Consider the following 19,030-nt stretch of genomic DNA (forward strand, 5'->3'; position numbering starts at 1 on the left):
TTGCTTTTTGCTAGAGCAAATTCATCATTTCCATCCTCCAATGTAAACAATAATTTTGAATGGTCAGTTTCTATACAGTTTTTGAATAAAAATAGGAAATGTTTGAGTGTTTTTTGAAACATAAATAAATCGATCTCTATCCACTGAATCATATCCAAATCATCAAACGTCCAATTCTATTAACGTTTCAATTATTCATTAGAAATCATAAACCATTCATGCCCTCATAACTTAACGGCAATCAATCGACTCTGTCAACAAAATACCTTAACGTGCAGATTTTACTATCCCTTTATTTCACTTCGCACTACGAGCTACGTGTAAAGTCATCAGCATCACCAAGTCGTCGTCAAGCCTCTTGCGGCGAAAATGATTTCCGATGCCAAAGCCCTTAGCCACGCTCATCCGGTAATAGGACACCAGAGTACAGCACCGTTCCCTTATTTCGTACAGCAATTTTTGATTGATTCTCAGTAAACTCATGAATTATGAATAGCTCGATACACCCCATTACCACATTGTCCGGGGTCTGGCTGTCGAGGAAAAACACATTACTTTCGGTAAACGAAATTGTACACCCGGTACGTTTTGTGCCGTTTTGCACGTGTTGGACAGCGATCGGTCATCGCACTGACCTTAGTGCCATGGAGGGACACATAATGGCGCGATTCCAAACATATCGCTTCTTCTTGAGGGATTATAGGAAGCTGATGGGAGGGTTCCCGGTGGTGATCTAATCATAACAAAGTCTACTAAGGTTACTATGCACTATTGCTCTTGCGGCGTCAACTCTCTCTCGTGCTCGACGGATTATTGTGGGAACTCCCTTAGAGAGAGAGAGAGAGAGAGAGAGAGAGAGAGAGAGAGAGAGAGCGCAATCGTGAGGTTTAACGCTCGATACAGTGGAGAGTCAAAATTATATGTCGATGCATTATTTTATCAATGTAACAATTTAATCCCAAAAAATCATAGTTAGTTGAAAGTAAATATCCATTGAAAATAGTCGATTTCCTGAAAAATATAGTGTTCAAAAACTTTTATTTCTACGTAAATATGCTTGAATGTTTTTTCTCTTTGAATATTAAAATATAATAAAAAATGCGGCCCGGTGGTGCATGTCATAAACGGCGCCGGTCCACACGGCAGGACCGGGTTCATATCCCATCCGGACTGTCCCCCCGTAGCAAAGACTGACTCCCCGTCTACGTGGTAAAAATAAGTCTAGTAAGCCAGAAATGGCCGGCGTGACCTGTAAGGTCGTTAAAAGCCAAGAATAGAGAGAGAGAAAAAAAAATCACGACAAAGATTTTTTAACAAATTTTCAATAGCTGAGGGAATGTAATAACAGACCACCGCCTAAGCGATATCTTCATCGTGCACACAACGTGCAAAACCCCTTCTCCCCAAAAAACGCACACCGATCGTGACTGTTTACAGCGCTCTGTTTTTCCACTTTGCCGGCAAGATTAAACTCTTCGAACGTTAATTTCTGCTCTGACCACGGTACCGATCGGTTGTGTGCGCACCAAACCCAGTTTCCAGCGTGTCGCCGTACGTTTCGGGTTGCGGTGAAACTAGTGACCCTCGAACAGTGTTGAAAGTTTGTCACAAGTGCTACGTAACGTTCGGCTGTGATCTTTTGCGACTTGGTCGAGAGGCGTCGAGGCCACTGGAAGAGACCCTGCCGAAGGATTACGGTGACATCTCAGCAAACCCGGCTCAAAGTGAGTGCAAATTCAAAGTGTGTTTGTGTTTTTTTTTTAACGACCAGCTTGTGGAGCAAACATCCCATTACGTTTGTTAGCTAAAAACGGTGACCTAACGGAGAGTGTGGTCCGCTAAATCGTTGGTGACCTTTTTGGCAATGTTTCGGTTGATGCTTGACGCTCATTAGACTGTGCACTGATTAGGTCAGATGGTGTTAGACACGACCTTTTAACCATCCGATCTGGACACAATCCGAGTGAAATGTATCACTCCAATAGCACAAGCACATAGATTGGTCATCATTAGAGCGTGTTGGAAGGTAAAAATAAAAGGCTCCTAATGATTGGCAAACTTTTAGTATAGCAATTCACAGTTTCACGGTTCGCTTCACGGCTGTGTTTGGCTTACTTAGGGGCTCGATCGATCGATGCGTCGATCACATACCCACTACCCACCCTTGCACTGTGATGCAAACCCGATTAGCCCACCATCCAGCCCAAAAAGAATGGGGAAGGGGAAAAGCAAGGTGCTTTATTTTGTTTTTATATATACACCTTATGATAGAGTTTCCAAAGGCCGTATCCCTCTCTTGCAGCTTTCAGTACGCAAGCCTTTCACTCGAGTGGAGGGTAGCAATGGTCGCAGGAGATCGTATGTTAGGAAAGGAAGGAACTGGGTAGGGTGCCGTCTCTGTGTGTGTATGTTCACATGTGTCCAGCCGACTGCTTCTTTGTTGGAGGTTGCAGAGTGTTGAGCTCTTTCGCTTTATTGAGCTCCAGCAGCTATAGTCGCGATCGATTGCATAACTGCAAACAAATCGGCTTGCCGACGCGACTCAACTTTGGGGTCAGTCATGTGTAGGCCAAGATGAAGCAGTTCTTGGAGGCCGTCTAAAGCCGAGGCAAGCTGTCTGTGAAGTTCTACGTTTATAAACAACGCACGAGAGGATTTGTAACATCTGCTTTCCGTTAAACGGTGTGTCAAGAGGAGTGTCTAACACTACAAAAGTTGATAAATCACTCCGCCGGAGATGGTCTGCAGAATCGCCAACAGTCTGAGTCAACTCACTAATAGCTGGAACATTTATCATGGCAACGCGTCACCATAGTTATGGTTCCTGGTTCACGACATATTTCACGGTGGGTGGATCCCACTACCTACACCCTTTATGGAATTCAACCCCACTAGGGTGAACATATTCGCACTCATATCTAGCAGGTGTTTGCCGGCGGACGGTTTCCCCGATGCAGCATTATATTTATGGACGCTAGCTTGGAAGTATGGAATTTTATTTTTAAAGCCGCCATTCCATACATGTTTTCTTGGCAACAGAAATGCGGCGCACGTCGCATGATGCTGTTGCGCCGGAATCGTTTTAATGATCTACTGGAAGAAATAGACCATCACCGGGGTGATGATAAGCTGGCAGAAACAGCTGACATTAAGCAAAATATATAACATTGTGCTGAAAAGGGTATTTTTGATGCTTTTAAACATCACGCAAATTACAAGAATTCATATTTCTTCAATATCACGATCTCCACACATTAGAAAACAAAGGTTTACAAGGTTTTGGGAAAGCTGATAGTAGAACGGACGACCTCCCGGACTCTCCACTGTTCCATCTCGGTCACCTTCGCCATCGTCACGCTAACCGGAATTTGGATTAAATTTCCATCGCTACTGTCATCTACCCGTCCACCCGCCTTAAAATCGAAGAAAGGATGCGATTTTTGGACAACTCATCGTTGTCTAATTTTGCCGTCAAAGCCGCAATTCGTTACGGACCATGGCTACACCGGTAATCGAGAGCGAAATCGGTGTTGTTGACGTGTAAACCTCCAGACCGATCACGCAAAGCCAAATCTACTTTAGGCCCTGGTTATATCCTGTGGTGACGGCGCAAAATATTTGACCTTAGGGTTGATGCTAACGTCATGCAGTGTGTGGTATAGTCGCCAAAAAATGAAAAGTCTCTTATTAAAACAATCATTTTTCTAAGACCACATAAGCACAAGAGGAAATTAAGAGTTTTTAATTCGACACAGAAAAAAAGAGGGAAGTTTTGTGCTGTTCTTCAAAATGAACTCGTACATTGCTATTAAGCAAATCTCAACGATTCGCATCGGTAACCAGACGTGCAAGGCGTGTCGTAATACAATTTCATGCTGAATTACTTCATTTCTGTATGCTTGAGCCATAACAAATGGTAAAACAATTGCAACACTACTTGTTCTTGGTAATCGTTAATGTTTGACGCTATCACTTATGGGAAGTTTGGTTCATTATAGCATCTTTGCTATATAAATGAATCATACACTCAAGATCGAAGCGATTAAACAATCGAAACGGACATGAAATAGGAACTAAAGTTGGTAAACAAAGCTGCGTCGTAATTGCAAATGCACATTTTTCTTCGGAACAGATCGAAATATAATCCATTTGGTGCTAGCTAAACTCGTATTACACCGTACACACACCCTTCTCCTGGGAATTGACCGGCAGCTCAAACGTCACAGCAATTCCTTCCACCCCCGGTTACATATTTTTACGTTCCAATCGATCCGGACGGGGCCACATAAATAGGCCACAAAAGCGGTGGCTGGCCTTTTGTCGGAGGAACTGGAGCAGATAAATTCTCTTCCGGTGTATGGCGAATGGCGGTAAAAATAGACTATTTACTCGCATGATTTACCGGCCCGAAAGTCGAGCCGAAATTTTGTGGGTGCGTTTTGTTTTTGTGTGAAATTTATTGGAAGGTGTGTGGAGATATTATCGTGCCAATATGCCAACAAAAAAAAAAGATCGTACCAAGATCTTCCTACTGTTTCCATGAATAAGAAATTAATGCGCTTGATATTAATTAGTCATTCCTCACTCGTTTTCCTCTGTTCGATCGAATGGTGAACGATCGTGATTAAGCATTCTGGGCGGAAGCTCTGGAACTCGTCAAGATTACCTCCGCTGCCCCGATCCGTACCGACAAGCAATCCGTTTTTCCTTTTTCGGATCGGCACGCGGTTTGGTTTTTCCCTTTCGGAAGAAGCTTCACCGGAATTGGCACGACGACAGTGACATACACACACATGAATTTGCAGTATGTTAAAGAATTTTTACTCTCCTGTTGGAACTACGCTACGAGGTAGGGAGATACCTATTTTGGTAAAGAGTTGATTCCGTGCCGAGATTAGCTGATGAATATGTTTCAGATACGCAAGCTGGTAGGTAAAAGACATGCACAAGTAATCGTCTCAATGGAGACAAATGGACAGGAGTGGAACAGTATTTAGCCCATTATAAGCTGTTGCGTACCAATAATGCTCTATAAATGGGTTTTATTTGGCGCACTGTCGAAAGCGTGCACATGGTTGGAATGCGGAATGATGTTTTTAATACTCAGCGCTGCGGAATGTCAGTTGTGATGGAATTCGCTTGTAGTATAAAATCTACAATTAATTTGTAGTATTATTGTAGTATTTTTAATACTTAATGGAAATATAAGATGTAAAGTTGACATGAACTATTGTTTACTAAAAAAAATGGAGAAGCGTCTCATGTCACTTCAATTGCCATAATTCTCTCTTATAGTAGTTTGCTATAACGGTGGAATCGGTACATGAGTTTGGTTCTACTAACAAACTCAAGTATTACTTGGGAATATTTCCCGACAACTAATGACTACTTGCTTATGAGTGACTTATTTAAAATACAAAACAATTGAAGAACAGTCAAAAGAAGAAAAATATGTCAAAACTCCCTTTCAACATACAAATTAAATCTTACATACTTCTCATTTTGTTACTGTTCCACTACAATACAGCTCATTATCGAGAAGGTATTTGGATATCAATAGGTACGCTCCGTAAAAAAAAAGATCGCCAGACAGTTTCAAGGTCTCCAACTGCTGGTGTACGGACCCTGGCCACCCAACTCAAACGTAGTCGAGGTCAAGTTCATGTGCGTGTGCAGCAAAATATTATTCCTCGGACGATTGGACCATGATCGGACGGTTTGGCGGCAACACAAAGCCGCCAGCAGTTGGTACGATTTTACATTGAGGAAGACGTACCAATTTTGGGTTTGGAACTAGGAAAGGGTGTGTATTGTTTGTGGTGAAGCACCAGGAAGAATTTATCGACACTTTGTTAAGTTCTTCTGCCGAGCGTTTCCATAAGTGTCGCTGGTAAAGTACTTCCGCCTGTCTAAATGGATATGTGTCAACTTCTGACACACTTCTGGCGGGAGGTAACGTAAGAACAAAACTTACATTATGGACATTCAGACGCATTACGCAATTTGAAAGACTATGTTTTAAAGTTATGTGTACCCTGAGTGTTTTCCTTCTGCAATCGATTCTGAAAACCAAACATCATAAACTACCGACCACCTTCAATGCGATTCAATATTTAACTTTAAAACTGTGCAAATGGTAGGATCTTTGGCTGACTGATCGATCATATCTTAACGTAGTTATACCGCGTGCTTTGGGCGAATACCCGACTTTGGTTTTAATTGCATACAATACAGTGCATTCAAGCTCAATATTGATGCTGATCGTGCTATAAAATCATAAATTCCCAATCTTTGCCATCGCACATGGTGAACCTTTTCAGATGATGCTCTGATGACTTTGTTTACGAAACTATTCATATTCGATTCCCTTCTCAAGGTTGATTCGTATGAGAAAGTTTACCATAGCTCTGACCGTACACTACAGTTTATTTATAGCGTCCATTACTAAACTACCTACCCTTCATTCAACTCCTACTCAATCGATCTTTTCTTTACACACAGCCGCCCCCTACAAGCACCACAATGGACATCGACATGACGGTCCACAGCAACTGTGCCAGCCCTGCCACCTATCAGCAATACACCTGGTCGCTAACGGACAAACTGCGAAAGACGGCTAAATCGGAGCTGCGCGAGGATGAACATCTGCGAGCGCAAGGTTTGGCGCAGATGCGCGACTTCATCGCCAAAAGTCCCCACATCAAACGGTGCCGTACGGATGCACTGTTTCTGCTGCGGTTTCTCCGCACGAAGAAGTACTCGATACCGCAGGCCTGTGCCATGTTGGAGAAGTACCTTACGGTACGTCAGACCAATCCTGCCTGGTTCCATCGGTTGGATATTGAAGATCCCGAAATTGAAGCAATCATCGATGGTGGATACATTGTGCCGTTACCGGAGCGTGATGATCATGGCCGACAGGTGGTACTGTCCGTTGCAGGGAATCTTGATCTAAGCCGCGTGTCTTCTGCCCTATTGGCAAGGGTACACTTCCTCGTGCAGGAGGTACTGGCCGATGATGAGCAATCACAGATTTGTGGCTACGTACACTGTGTGGATGAGCGGGAGTTGTCGATGAAGCTGATGGGCATGTGGTCCCTGGTGGACATTAAAAAGGTGGCGGATTGCATACAGAACGGTTTGCCGAGTCGTATCAATGGATTTAATCTGATCGGTCTACCGTCCACGGCTGCCACGCTGCTCGAGTTTTGCGTTTCACTGTTGAGTGATAAGCTACGTAAGCGAATCAACGTAAGTATAGGGTTAAATTCTTTGTAAATTTGAGATTAAGGACTCTTCTCGATTTGATTCTGGTGTTCGTCAAGACTCTCAATTTATTCATTCCACGAAACATAAGTACTCTTGAGTAGTTTCTTAGGTTAAACATCGTCCATAACTCAAAGATTCGCCTAAAGCAATGAAACTTGCATTAAGTCCCAGTTCAGCAAAAGTTCTCATTCTCTACCTCTCATTAAGTGTCTACCGTAATAGAGACACAGCATGACTTCGACGTATGTCCAAACTGAAATGACTTCATTCACCGTTCGACTTAACTCAACAAAAATTTCTTATGACATTCGATCTCCATCGCCACTGTGGTAGCCAGAATTGAATATCCAACAAACTGGGGTAAGGTAAGCGTAGAAAACCAGTATATGGCAGACACGACCTAGTGGATCGTACAACCAAAAACATAATAAAAAAAAAGAGTTACAGAGGTTTAAGCGAACGATAACCTCACCTTTTGCCATCCAGAGCCTATTCATGAATGGGATCTAATTCGTAGACAAGGTCACTTTCACGCAAAGATCTCCCCTTGAGGACATGACGAGAAACGACTCCTAGGGTCCAGTAAAATAGCAATACAATCAATCCAATAAACGTTGCCAAATTTTGCGTCTTGAAGACCATTCCGAACGTTATCGTTAACCGGTTTTGTTGGAAACCGGTTGACGCGATTCCGATCACTGATTCTTCAGGGTCAATATCACTAATGGGAGCTATTTTCTTTCGTTGCCAAGTTGACTCAAGACACTTAACTCATCTCCATAGAAATCACCATCAGAACTTAACCTTCATGGGTGGAGAAGGACGTGATTGTGAATAAGCTCTGCAGCAGACTGCAGCCAAACTTGAAACCCCGGGTGGTTTAAATTTGCATTTTCAATATATTTTCTTTTCCATTCCTATCTCTTCTACCCGTCCTGCCAGCTTTTCCGCACCGTGGAAGACTTTGCCGGCAAGATTAACCGTAAGATTCTGCCGAAGGAGTACGGCGGTACCGTGCCGATGGCTGATATGATCGCACAGTTTAAGGAGCGCTGTCGTCAGAAGAAGGCCCAACTGTTGGCGATGGATGACATGTGCATCGAGCTGTCGAAGGTCCCGGGACACTGTGCGGATTCGTGCCGTCGGGATCTGGATGCCGGTATGATTGGAAGTTTCCGCAAGCTGGAGGTCGATTAAGGACGGGCTGTTTAAGATTAGCTGTTAAGAAGAATGTATCATATTTCCATACTACACCTATGCTTGCTAGCGTTAAGATGAAACAACCAACCGCAGATAGATGGAATGAGTGGATTCTATTTGATATGGGAACATTATTGGTGGTATACATATGTTATATCTAATCGCGTATTAATGGATTGTCTACAGATTTATATTTTCTATACCCGCATCACTGCCGAGTCCTTCCACGATTAAGGGCAGTGTAAGGGGATGTTATGTAACGGCACCAGAAACGTACTCAAAAGCATGTAAAACTTCATGCGCTCTGTTTTGTCATTCTTCAACTTTAAACTGTGATTTTGTTTTATTATTTCCATGTTCGTTACGCGTAAACGGTCTATTTCTACGTGTTCTGTCATCATCAAAATTGTGTCCAGCCATGTTTTACCATACCAATGTGGTCACTGCAACGATTTAAAAACTCCCCAATCCGGAACACACCAGAAAGAGACAAAACGCACAGAAGCAAGATGGCGCTTGCGTAATGCCGCAACAATCCTAATTGCTATCAAAGCACGACAAAGCACGTAACCGGTGCAGCGGGACAGAAAGATGTACGTTACCTTAAATCATAATCGAAATACGAATAAAATGGATGGTGAAAACAGAAACTAACCCAATACACGCGAACGACCAACACACGGTTACGATTTCTTACGAGTTGACATTTTTTCCTTTTTTTTTGTTGCGTTCCATCCACCCCTTTTGAGGAGAAGAAAGAAATGAAGTTGCCTCCCAGATGGGCGGCTTTCAAGCCTCCCCCCAAATGGAGGAAACTCGCATACAGGTAGTGTACTGATAAGGAAACGATGAGGGAGTTGGGGGATAGGTAAGTACACGTGAAGTACACGTAAAGAGTTGGAGTCGTAAAAAAAAACTGCCACTCCACAACTCTATTCACTCAGCGCCAATAAAACTGCTCCATTCGAGTGATGGTGAAAAATGGCGAAGGAAAATGAATGGCTTTTCTTGGTGGCTCTTTCGCGTTTACGACAAGTTTCTGGTGTGTCCCATTATGCAATCCAAGCACTTCGAACGGTAAAGGTAAGATCTAGGAGCTCCTTTTTAACGACTTCCTGCTCGTGCGACATACATCAATTTGCGTTTTAGGCTGTTTGCGTGAGTGTTGGTGTATATTTACTGGTGATCTTTCACTATCAAATGAACTCCGAAGAAGGTCAACTGCCCATCACCCATGCACGCCTTATCGGATTGACCGAATCCGCAAGCAACCTTAACTCTCGTAACCTTAGACCGCCCTGGGGGACGAGGACTCCTCCAAAGAGAAGAAAAAAAAACTACAAGCAAACCTCCTAAACTTGTGCCCCATGCAACTGTAGCGGTCCAAAAACGAACGAAATGATGTGAAAACATGTCCACCCTGATCGTGCACCGATCACCCTTTTCGATGTTTGATCGTGCCGGAGGAGGGTGAAAAGCCGCCAAACAGGTTCGTGTGCCTCAAAACGGTGATTGGTCATTTTCCAAGCCATGGCCAAACGCCACTACCACACCGTGCACTCTGCGGCTCAGTGGCTTCGATTGGGGTTATTCACATGCGCCCTTTTGCACTACCACCTTGCGAACGCGTTCTAATCGTGAGTAAAAAATGGAAATTGCGCGGGTGAGTTCTATGCACAGCGAATAGGCCAACTTATAATGTTGGCCCAGAGCGCTAATGATAACGTCCGGTGCAACGGTAACGGATTGGTGAGGTTTGCCTCAACCTGAATTTTCTCCAGAATGCAACTACACGTTGGCTAATTGGCCAGTTGGGATGAAAGTGGAGCTACGCTTTTAAAACACATCACTGTAAAGAATGACATGATTTGAAAAAAAGAAAAAAATATCCAAATTTTCTACTAAAATTCTAATCGTGATGTCTGTTCAACGAGTCCAATATATTATAAAACGATATGAAAAAATTTGTCTTAATCGCAGTAATTATAAATTAAATTTAATTTCCGTACTACCCCAACAAATTAAAAATAAAACATCGAATAGAAATGTCCGTTGGAGCATCCCACTGTGCAAACAAAAAAACATCGAAACATCGCAAATAGGTGGACGTGTAAGTTCTCGTGGTTTAATTAATACGAACTACAGCCAATTTAAATTGATGAAATAAAATTGAAAAGATTTTCATGTAGTTTATCGATGGTTCATAATAATTTTATATTACAAATTATCAGATAATGAATTGGAAAAATAAAAAAGAATTCAACTCTTTTAAGTAATAATAAAATGAAAATAAGCATTAATGGTTAGTTCAATAAGCACACATTTCGCACGAAATAAAAAAGGGAAACCGGAAAATTAATATGATTACATAATCCATTACATGAAGTGATGGATTGGGAGAAATAAATTAAACAATTGCACAGAAAAACCGAAATTCCCCTTCGATCTTCTTTCTTAGGTTAAATTTCTTTATATACAGACCGGACTTCTTCCTCAATTAAGTAAATTGCTTGCATAAAATGACGTTTTTGTCCTGTATGTTTTAATCGTTTTAGTCGATTAGCTAATTTATATGTCTTTACTCTTCGTTTCCTTGAAGCCAACGTAGAAAAAATAGATTAGTTAATTAGCAAGAGAGCACTTGTTGCTACAAAAAGTTCAGAACGATCTTTTGGTTTTTTTCATCACCTCAGCCCACCAGAAACAACAAAAACTGGTTTGTTTTCTCATCTCCCAACATCATCAGTCAATTCAAAGGTAAGATAGACCGCTCTCCGTTCGAAAGTGAGAGGATCATTGTGCGGAACCTTAAACCACAAACCACGTCGCCCTTGCGAAACGAAAGTGAAATTTCCCAACCACCCATCGAACAGCACTCGCGCACAGAGAGTACGCGGCAAGGGATGAAAATTGCAACACCCCACACACACACACAAATTCAAAGGGTAGTGATGGAGGCCCTTTCCGTTTTGCAAGTGCGTACAGATACCGGTACACTTAGCCGAAGCCCATTTGATGATGCGGTTGGAACGGTTCCTTTTCCTCATTTCCTTTTCATTCGCGTGTCCAATGCATCGACGCAACTTTCGCACGTTCAACGACCCAATCGCATTGCGTGCAGCCCAAACACGCACACACACACACACACACACGCCGGTTGGGACCGGTTTCCCCGAAGCTCATCGTTTTGTTAAGACTTTTCCCTTTGCTCGATCGGTGGCGGAAAACGATCGGCGTGGTTTCTTTCCCTACCGAATGGGAAAAAGGGAGATTCGATTTGTACTCCGAAACGCACGACTTCCTCGTGCTCCCAATTTAGGTTAAGGTCCTTAACCTTTACCATGATCTTGCCAGTACTTTCGCTTGGCCCGTTTGGGAACGAACAAACTGAAAGAGAGTGCCGGAAAAATCGTATCGTACCGAAGTCGCTACTTGCGAAAAGAAAATGCATACTACCTTCGGACCTCTAGTGGGTAGAGCTGGGAATTATATTTCATTAGCTTCAGGTCGTAACGATAAGGTTATAATTTAGTTCCTCCTTCTCCGGATCTTCTATTACGCTCGCAGTTAGTGTTTAGTTTTGCTTTCCAAATGAAATGCATTTATTGATTGTTTTTTTAGATTTAAAATCGTTCAACCGAATAAAATGCACGCATGTGGAACCATTTTCTCGTTGCGTTCATTTTTTTATTTGCACGTAATTATCGGTCAAATTTTTACCAATTAAAAATAGCTTTTATTATTGAGATTTGATTATTGCGTACGAAAGACTTCAACGAAGGTATAGGCGCGAAACCCTCATTTAGCGTAAAATATATTTTGTTGTACAAGGTAAACTTTAGCTAACAGCGTTTATAAGAACACGTGTCTATACGGTTCATCTCAAACCTACGCATGGCAATACGCGTAGCGAAAGTTTCACGCCTGTACTTCAACCCCGTGCCGGAGCTCGGTGGCCTACGGTTTCCTTATGTATGCGTAGACCCCCGTTTTCGAACGATCAACATCAGCACTGCCGTTGTGTTGGTGTCTTAATCGCGAACACGTTCCATCTCTCCATCAACTCGCTCTCTCTCTGTTTCTGTCTCTCTCATTCTGCCGCATTTCTTCCAGCACGGTTCGTCGCTTAACGGTTGGAGCGCTGCAGAGGTATGACCGGCTCCAGGTGTCCAACCAGTATCTGGCGCTACAACCAGCACGCACGATCACAGTCTGCTTTGATCCGTCTCGGAATTCGGAAGTGTGTTTCAGCACCGTCCAACACCAAAAAAAATCCCAAACCCGGGCATCCCCTTTTTTTTTGAAACACATTCCGCAAAACAGTTCCCCAATCTGTTTTTTTTCCCTCCGAATCCGATCTCGATACGTCAACCGGTTCACTTTTCTCCCCACCAGTAGTGTGTGCGTTGTGAGTGTGTTTTCGGTGTGGTGATTAAATTTCTCCTAAAACAAGGTGCAACGAAGAGATCTACAGCCGTTTCACTTGGCAATTGTGATTGAACCACCAGACAACTACAGCACAACCACGTACTCCCAATCTCCCAAACCTGCTGAAGAAGACAACGAAAAAAAGGATTGTTTCGGAACTAATTAGACACGGATTAGCAGCAGAACTGACGCACAAAAGTGAGTTTCCGTTAAACGAAGGAGTATCTAAGGGTTCAATAAGAGTGACGTCAAACAAGCTCCTTAATTCCTTTTCAACAAGAAAGATACTAAACCGGATTTAATGTCAGAATTTGTTCATCCTCAGTGGTGATCTTCGGTTGATCGTTCACTTGCTTACAGTTTCAACTCAAACGCTCTGCAAAAACGTATTAGGAAGTATCGTCAAATAAACCTTCACGCTAATGCACACATAAAGCTCTCAAAAGAGGTGTGAACGAAGCCCTTCCGAGTGAAACTGGTCCGCGGCTGTGAAGGGACTCCGGGGAAGAGTCACCTAGACATTGAATGTTCAGCTCAGTAGCGGTTTTCTTTCGCACCGTGTACCCTAAATGCTGGGTGTGGTGGAATACGCTCAAGTATTTCCTTACTTGACTCCAAACACTCAACCCGATCAGTGTGGACTGGTGTCGCACCCTGTAGCATCGTTTGTCTATCTTAAACCGGATAGCAGAAACCGATAAATGGATAACTGAGGGATGGTGGAGTATGATGATATTTTACGTCATTGAAAAAAAACGTAACGCGTACATTTTGGTTTGTCGTCGAATGTCGAGGTCGTGGTCCGACAAGGGCGAAAAGTGTTATAGTGATTTAACACGGATGGTTGATCAAGCTCGTGAAGTGTTTTTAGGGCCTGAACTTGTCTGAAAAACCTCTCAATATTGTGTAGGGAGCTAAGTGTTAATATGATTGTAAAAAAGTACAATAATTGAATATTATCGAATCTTAAGCTTCTTTCACTCAACACTCGATTGATACTTTTGAGGTATGGATATTCAGCTAACATTTACCTGTTGCTTCAAATATACAGAGCAATTATTCCGCCCCTAGTTTTCCTTCACCCGATTCGTTCTGCATATAACAACAAGCGATCATATCTGCACATTAGGCCGCGCGGGCACCAAAAATTGAAGTTTCATTTAATGGAGCAGAAAAGCTACTCTCATCATAATGTAACTGTAAGCTCATTTTTTTGACAGCTTGGCCTATTTTGCACAGTAAGAAGGAAGCAAAAAAATAAAACAACCCAAAACGTAACCTCAGCCGAGAAAAATGGTGTGCCGCATCGGTTTGAAGATGTTCACGATCGTCTTTGTCTAATGCAAATCGTTCCGAACAAATCTAACCGAAAAGCTGCCTGGTTTTTTCGTCTACACTTTGGTCTTTACAGTTTCTCAACAAAAAAAAAAACTGGGAAAAAGCCACGTGGGAAGAAGAAGTTGTAGCGAAAGGCAACATGAGGCAAGAAGAAACTAAAAAAAAAGGGATTGTGATGGAAACTTTCTCTTTTCGTTGGTACTGCTGCTGGCTGCACGGAGAGACAATGAGCCAAATGCAGAAGTTCAGTATTTCCGACAAACGACAGGATAAAATGAAATTTTCCAACAACACGGTGACACTTTTCGCTTGCATTTGAAGTCTTCGAAATATGGGCCGTGGAATGATTTCCTCTGCCCGAACAGTGCGCTTCCAAAACCGGTCCTAAACGAACGGAAAGGAAGTGCAACGGGGTACAACTGCATCACGAAGTGCACATTGACCCTTTGGTTGCGTTCGCACGGAACACACCGAACGTACAGCAGGAACGTTTGGGAGATCTCACTTTCAAGAACTCGTACCTTGAGGGCACTCGGAAGGAAACCCCTGAATGTAGGTTAGTTCCGACTGAAAGTTTATTGAACTTTGTTTCGCATCATTTCTTACTTTCCAACTCAAAACGGAATTGAAGTTTGCTTGTTTTATGCGAAATTCAATCTAATCCGGAAATCCTGCTATCAAGCGGAAGCAATAATTCGCTGACGTTTACAAAGCTCACGTCCAATGTATAAATATTTCATTCAGGTTTTGACAAGAAAACTTGCTAATTATGTTTTTTTTTTTGCTAAAAACTAAAAGCACAACTAACAATTCTTCCTTTTCTCTGCCACCAGCAAGACAGAAGAAAATGCGTTTCGTTGTTTAACGGCGATCACGTGTCGCTTAGTCACGGAAGGAACTCGTAACTTCGCTGTCCAAACATCCAGCATGAAATGTTAATCACGTCGCCAGACAATGTACACTTCCTTCGCATTTGAAGGGCCATGTTTGGCTATGTGGACAACGAAGCGCGGTTGTTGTTTGCCGGCGGAGCCTTTATTACATGCATCCATGTCCTATGTAACGGGGTCTATTGTTCCTCGGTGATAATGGAGTTGCTTTTTTCGGGATTTCTTCGTTCCTCGCCTACCGGGTGTTGCGTACATCAAGTAAAAACTTTCCGAAAGCATATGCTTTAATTACCGCCCATACACAACGCACGTTTTTATTCCGATTCCGGTAGCTGAGGATCATTAGCCTGGGAGGGTTGGATAGGAAGGTACACGAAATGTGGAATTGTTTTACGTAAACCGTTGCTCGTTGCACATTTCTATCGCTGGAGGACGAGTCATTAGTGCGATTTTTATCAATCTCACTTTCTGGGTGTGCTGAAGCGGATAAGCTGAATGTGATTTGATATAAAACACCTCATGCAGAAACAATATTTCAATTACCTCCAGCACCTCTCTGCATCTTTCTACCCTTTTAAAATGATAGCAAAACAAAAATCTCCATTCAAACTGATGGCGGTTGGTGCCATAATCATATGCGCTAGAAACGCCATCGTGTCATCGTGTGCTAATTTTGTTTTTATTTCTGTTCGACCTTCTCATCGCATTGGGCAAGCTCTCACTATGAGGAGGTAGTGTGGTGTGAACATTAGTCATCTTTTACTCCCAAAAAAGGGACCTGTGGGTACAATCCAATACAAACCACAATTGTACGTCTCTTGTGCCTTTTGGTCAATCACAATTTGATTCCCAAAATAGTGACATGAAAAAGAAAGTTTCAATTTCTGCCAGTCTCACATAACCTCACTCAACACTAGGACCGCCGCTTAAAGTCTTCGAGTGAATGGATGTTATCTGTCACAACGCGAGTGTTCACACTAGGCACACAGGCACACAGGTACTTTCCCTACCAGTTAAACCGGTTCAGATTTGCTACAACCGATTATTGACGTAACAACGGTGATGTGTGTCAATTTGTTAAAAAAAAAACTGACGCTGTCTCACCGGTCTCTCACCGTCAGCTCACCCCAGAGGGTTCTGCCACATTTGTAGGGTTCAGCGAGTGTGTGGTGTAAGTGGACCAGTTAGTCATGCTTGCCATGACCGAAAAATGCAAAAACCCTGCCAGCTACAGATGCTCTACTGCGTTTGATTTTTGCATCAAAGAAGGAAGTGGTGACCTTTTTGAGTAATTGTGGCTGAAGGTTGTATGATTGCTTGTTGCAATGGGCACATGTCTAAAATCCATTTTGTGGCAGTAAAAAAAGTAGCAAAGTCGTCTATTCATGAAAAATTACAAACCTATAAAGCCTATAAAGGATATAACACTTTAAATGTTACGCGTGTTCGGTGATGCTATAATTAGCGCTGTCATGCGATTATGAACCTCACCCTGACCATAAACGACGGCTAGTAAACACAATCGATCGATTTGAAGCTTTAAATGGAGTGGTAAATAGCGAAGACAACCAGTAAACATGCAATTGAAGATAGGAGAAAGTTTTTGAGGGTCCTAGCATCTGTCATTTCAAGGTTGCGCGAATTCACACCAGTTGCGTATTTATGTACTCTCCAATACCCAATTCCACAATAACGTAACCGCAATTTATCTTTATTCCTATCCTCTTTCTTTACAGTGACCGATAAAGTTGACCTCAACAAAGCCCCCGAAAGCTATGCGCCCTATACCTTCAACCTTTCGGACAAGTTTAAAATTATGGCACAGGACGAACTGCGTGAAGATGACGATATGCGAGACAACGCGCTGAAACAGTTCCGCGAATGGATTGCCAAACATCCGCTGATCCGGAAATGCCGTACGGATGCACCGTTCTTGTTGAGGTTTCTGCGTACGAAGAAGTTCTCCATTCCGGCCGCGACTGAGATGCTGGAGAAGTACCTAACGATCAGACAGGTCTATCCACACTGGTTTTTCAAGCTGGACATTAACGATCCAGATCTGGAGGCGATCATCGACAGTGGATATCTGTACTCGTTGCCAGAGCGTGATGAGCATGGCCGCAAGATCATCTTCTCCAATGCCGGAAAGTTTGACACGAGTCGGTTCACCTCCGCCCAGCTGATCAAGATCCACTCGATGGTGCTGGAGGCGTTGCAGGACGAGGAGGAATCACAGATCTCCGGATACATTCACGTGACGGATGACTCGGAGCTAAACATTGGATTTTTGGGGATTTGGTCGTTCACGGACATCCGCAATCTGGCCCACTGTGTGCAGAACTCGCTGCCAATGCGTCAGAAGGAGAACCACTTCGTTAACCTGCCCTCGTTCGCGAACAAGCTGTCAGAGTTCATACTGTCGGTGTTGAGCGAGAAGTTGCGCAATCGCGTTTTCGTGCACCGAGGTTGGGATGAGCTGAAGACGAAGATCAATCCTAAGCTGCTTGCGAAGGAGTACGGTGGCACCATCCCAGAGGCGGAGTGTATCGCTCTGTTCAAGAAACAGCTCAAGGAGCGCCGTGATATTGTGCTAGCGCTCGATGAGATGGAGATCGAAATCAACAAGAGTACGATCCCGTGGGCTGACAGTACGGATGCAGACATCGCGAGTGGCGTCATCGGAAGCTTCCGCAAGCTGGAAGTGGATTAAGATTTCAGAACTCACTAGCTGTTACTCCGTGACATGATTCTTTGGGCGATAGTTGGGCACTTTGTTAGATTAGTAAGCTTAGTAAATGCTTGTGTGTTTGTGTTCCATCAGGGCACGGTTTCCCAAATCCCATCCTTAATACGGCCGATCGAACAACGGTCAACCCTCACTTACTTTTAAGCAAACCGAGCGGCGACACAAACAGTGACTCACTCGCTACGCCGGGAAGGTGGAATACAGTTACCAAAACAGTCGACCGTTTATGCTGGTCAAATATTCCTCACCTCCACGCGGGTGGTACGGGTTCCATTGGGCAAGCATGAACGGGTCGCGTTATTTCTTAAATATGTTCTTCGCATCCTTTCTTTGACAACTGCTTCTCGACAGTTTGTCTTCCTTAGCTTTGCTGCGCAATTCCTACGCTACGCTCAATGTAAGGTTAGGGAATTTTATTACAACGGCCAACATTTATATCTCGCTGTGATCGAGTTCTTTGTTGCGTTATTTGTTGGTTAAATTATTGTTTTCTGTTGTACGTCATCATATCGGTATTACGTTCGCTACGGTAGAACACACTGGTTTAGCAGTATTGGAAAAAGATTGTGGTCAATTTGAGAGAGCACACGCTGAGACGCAGATTGTAATCGTTAGCTACTAAGTAAGCACAACTGGAAACAAATATATACAACTACATATAACCTTTTACATGTTTGACTTTACGATTATGTGTTTTATATTGCTTTAAGTTTTCCTTTTCTCTTTACTACATATTCGTATTGAATTAGAAACCTATTTTCAAATTTGTAACTCCCCTGTAACTGAGCTGAAAGTTAAAGGTTATTTTTCAATACGCCTAAAAGTATGCAATTGATTACGCTACAGTAACAAGACAATCTGTATGGCTACAGTGCGTGTCAATAAAGGTTACACTTTGAGATCATTGACCTATTTTCATATCGATTTTTTTTTCTTTCAAATTAATGTGTTTAATGACTTGTGACGATCTTTAGGTAACTTATATTATGAACTATTTATTCACTTAAAGGAAAATCAACTTCGGTACGTAAACAATAATTTCCATAATATATACTTAAAGCTTTTTGAAAACAATTGTAATACTTACAGTAATTCACAATAATTCAAGTAACTTTTGGAATTTTTTCATATTATTCTTTCCATAACTCCCATTTGCTTC

General features: G+C 42.7%; 2 protein-coding genes across 2 annotated transcripts; both read left to right on the forward strand.

The window, feature by feature from the left end:
- The first annotated feature begins 1,391 nt into the window (after positions 1 to 1,391).
- Positions 1,392 to 9,132, forward strand: LOC125771324 (alpha-tocopherol transfer protein-like). Its single transcript, XM_049441862.1, has 3 exons — positions 1,392 to 1,724; positions 6,502 to 7,251; positions 8,212 to 9,132. Exons 2-3 carry the CDS (start codon positions 6,523 to 6,525, stop codon positions 8,464 to 8,466), a joined length of 984 nt encoding a protein of 327 aa, XP_049297819.1. The 5' UTR covers positions 1,392 to 1,724; positions 6,502 to 6,522; the 3' UTR covers positions 8,467 to 9,132.
- Positions 9,133 to 12,532: 3,400 nt separating this feature from the next.
- Positions 12,533 to 18,526, forward strand: LOC125771325 (clavesin-1-like). Its single transcript, XM_049441863.1, has 2 exons — positions 12,533 to 13,095; positions 16,862 to 18,526. Coding segments are annotated over exons 1-2 (975 nt in total). The 5' UTR covers positions 12,533 to 13,094; the 3' UTR covers positions 17,836 to 18,526.
- The last annotated feature ends 504 nt before the right edge of the window (positions 18,527 to 19,030 follow it).

Source organism: Anopheles funestus, chromosome 3RL (assembly GCF_943734845.2).
Source record: "Anopheles funestus chromosome 3RL, idAnoFuneDA-416_04, whole genome shotgun sequence".
NCBI lineage: Eukaryota > Metazoa > Arthropoda > Insecta > Diptera > Culicidae > Anopheles > Anopheles funestus.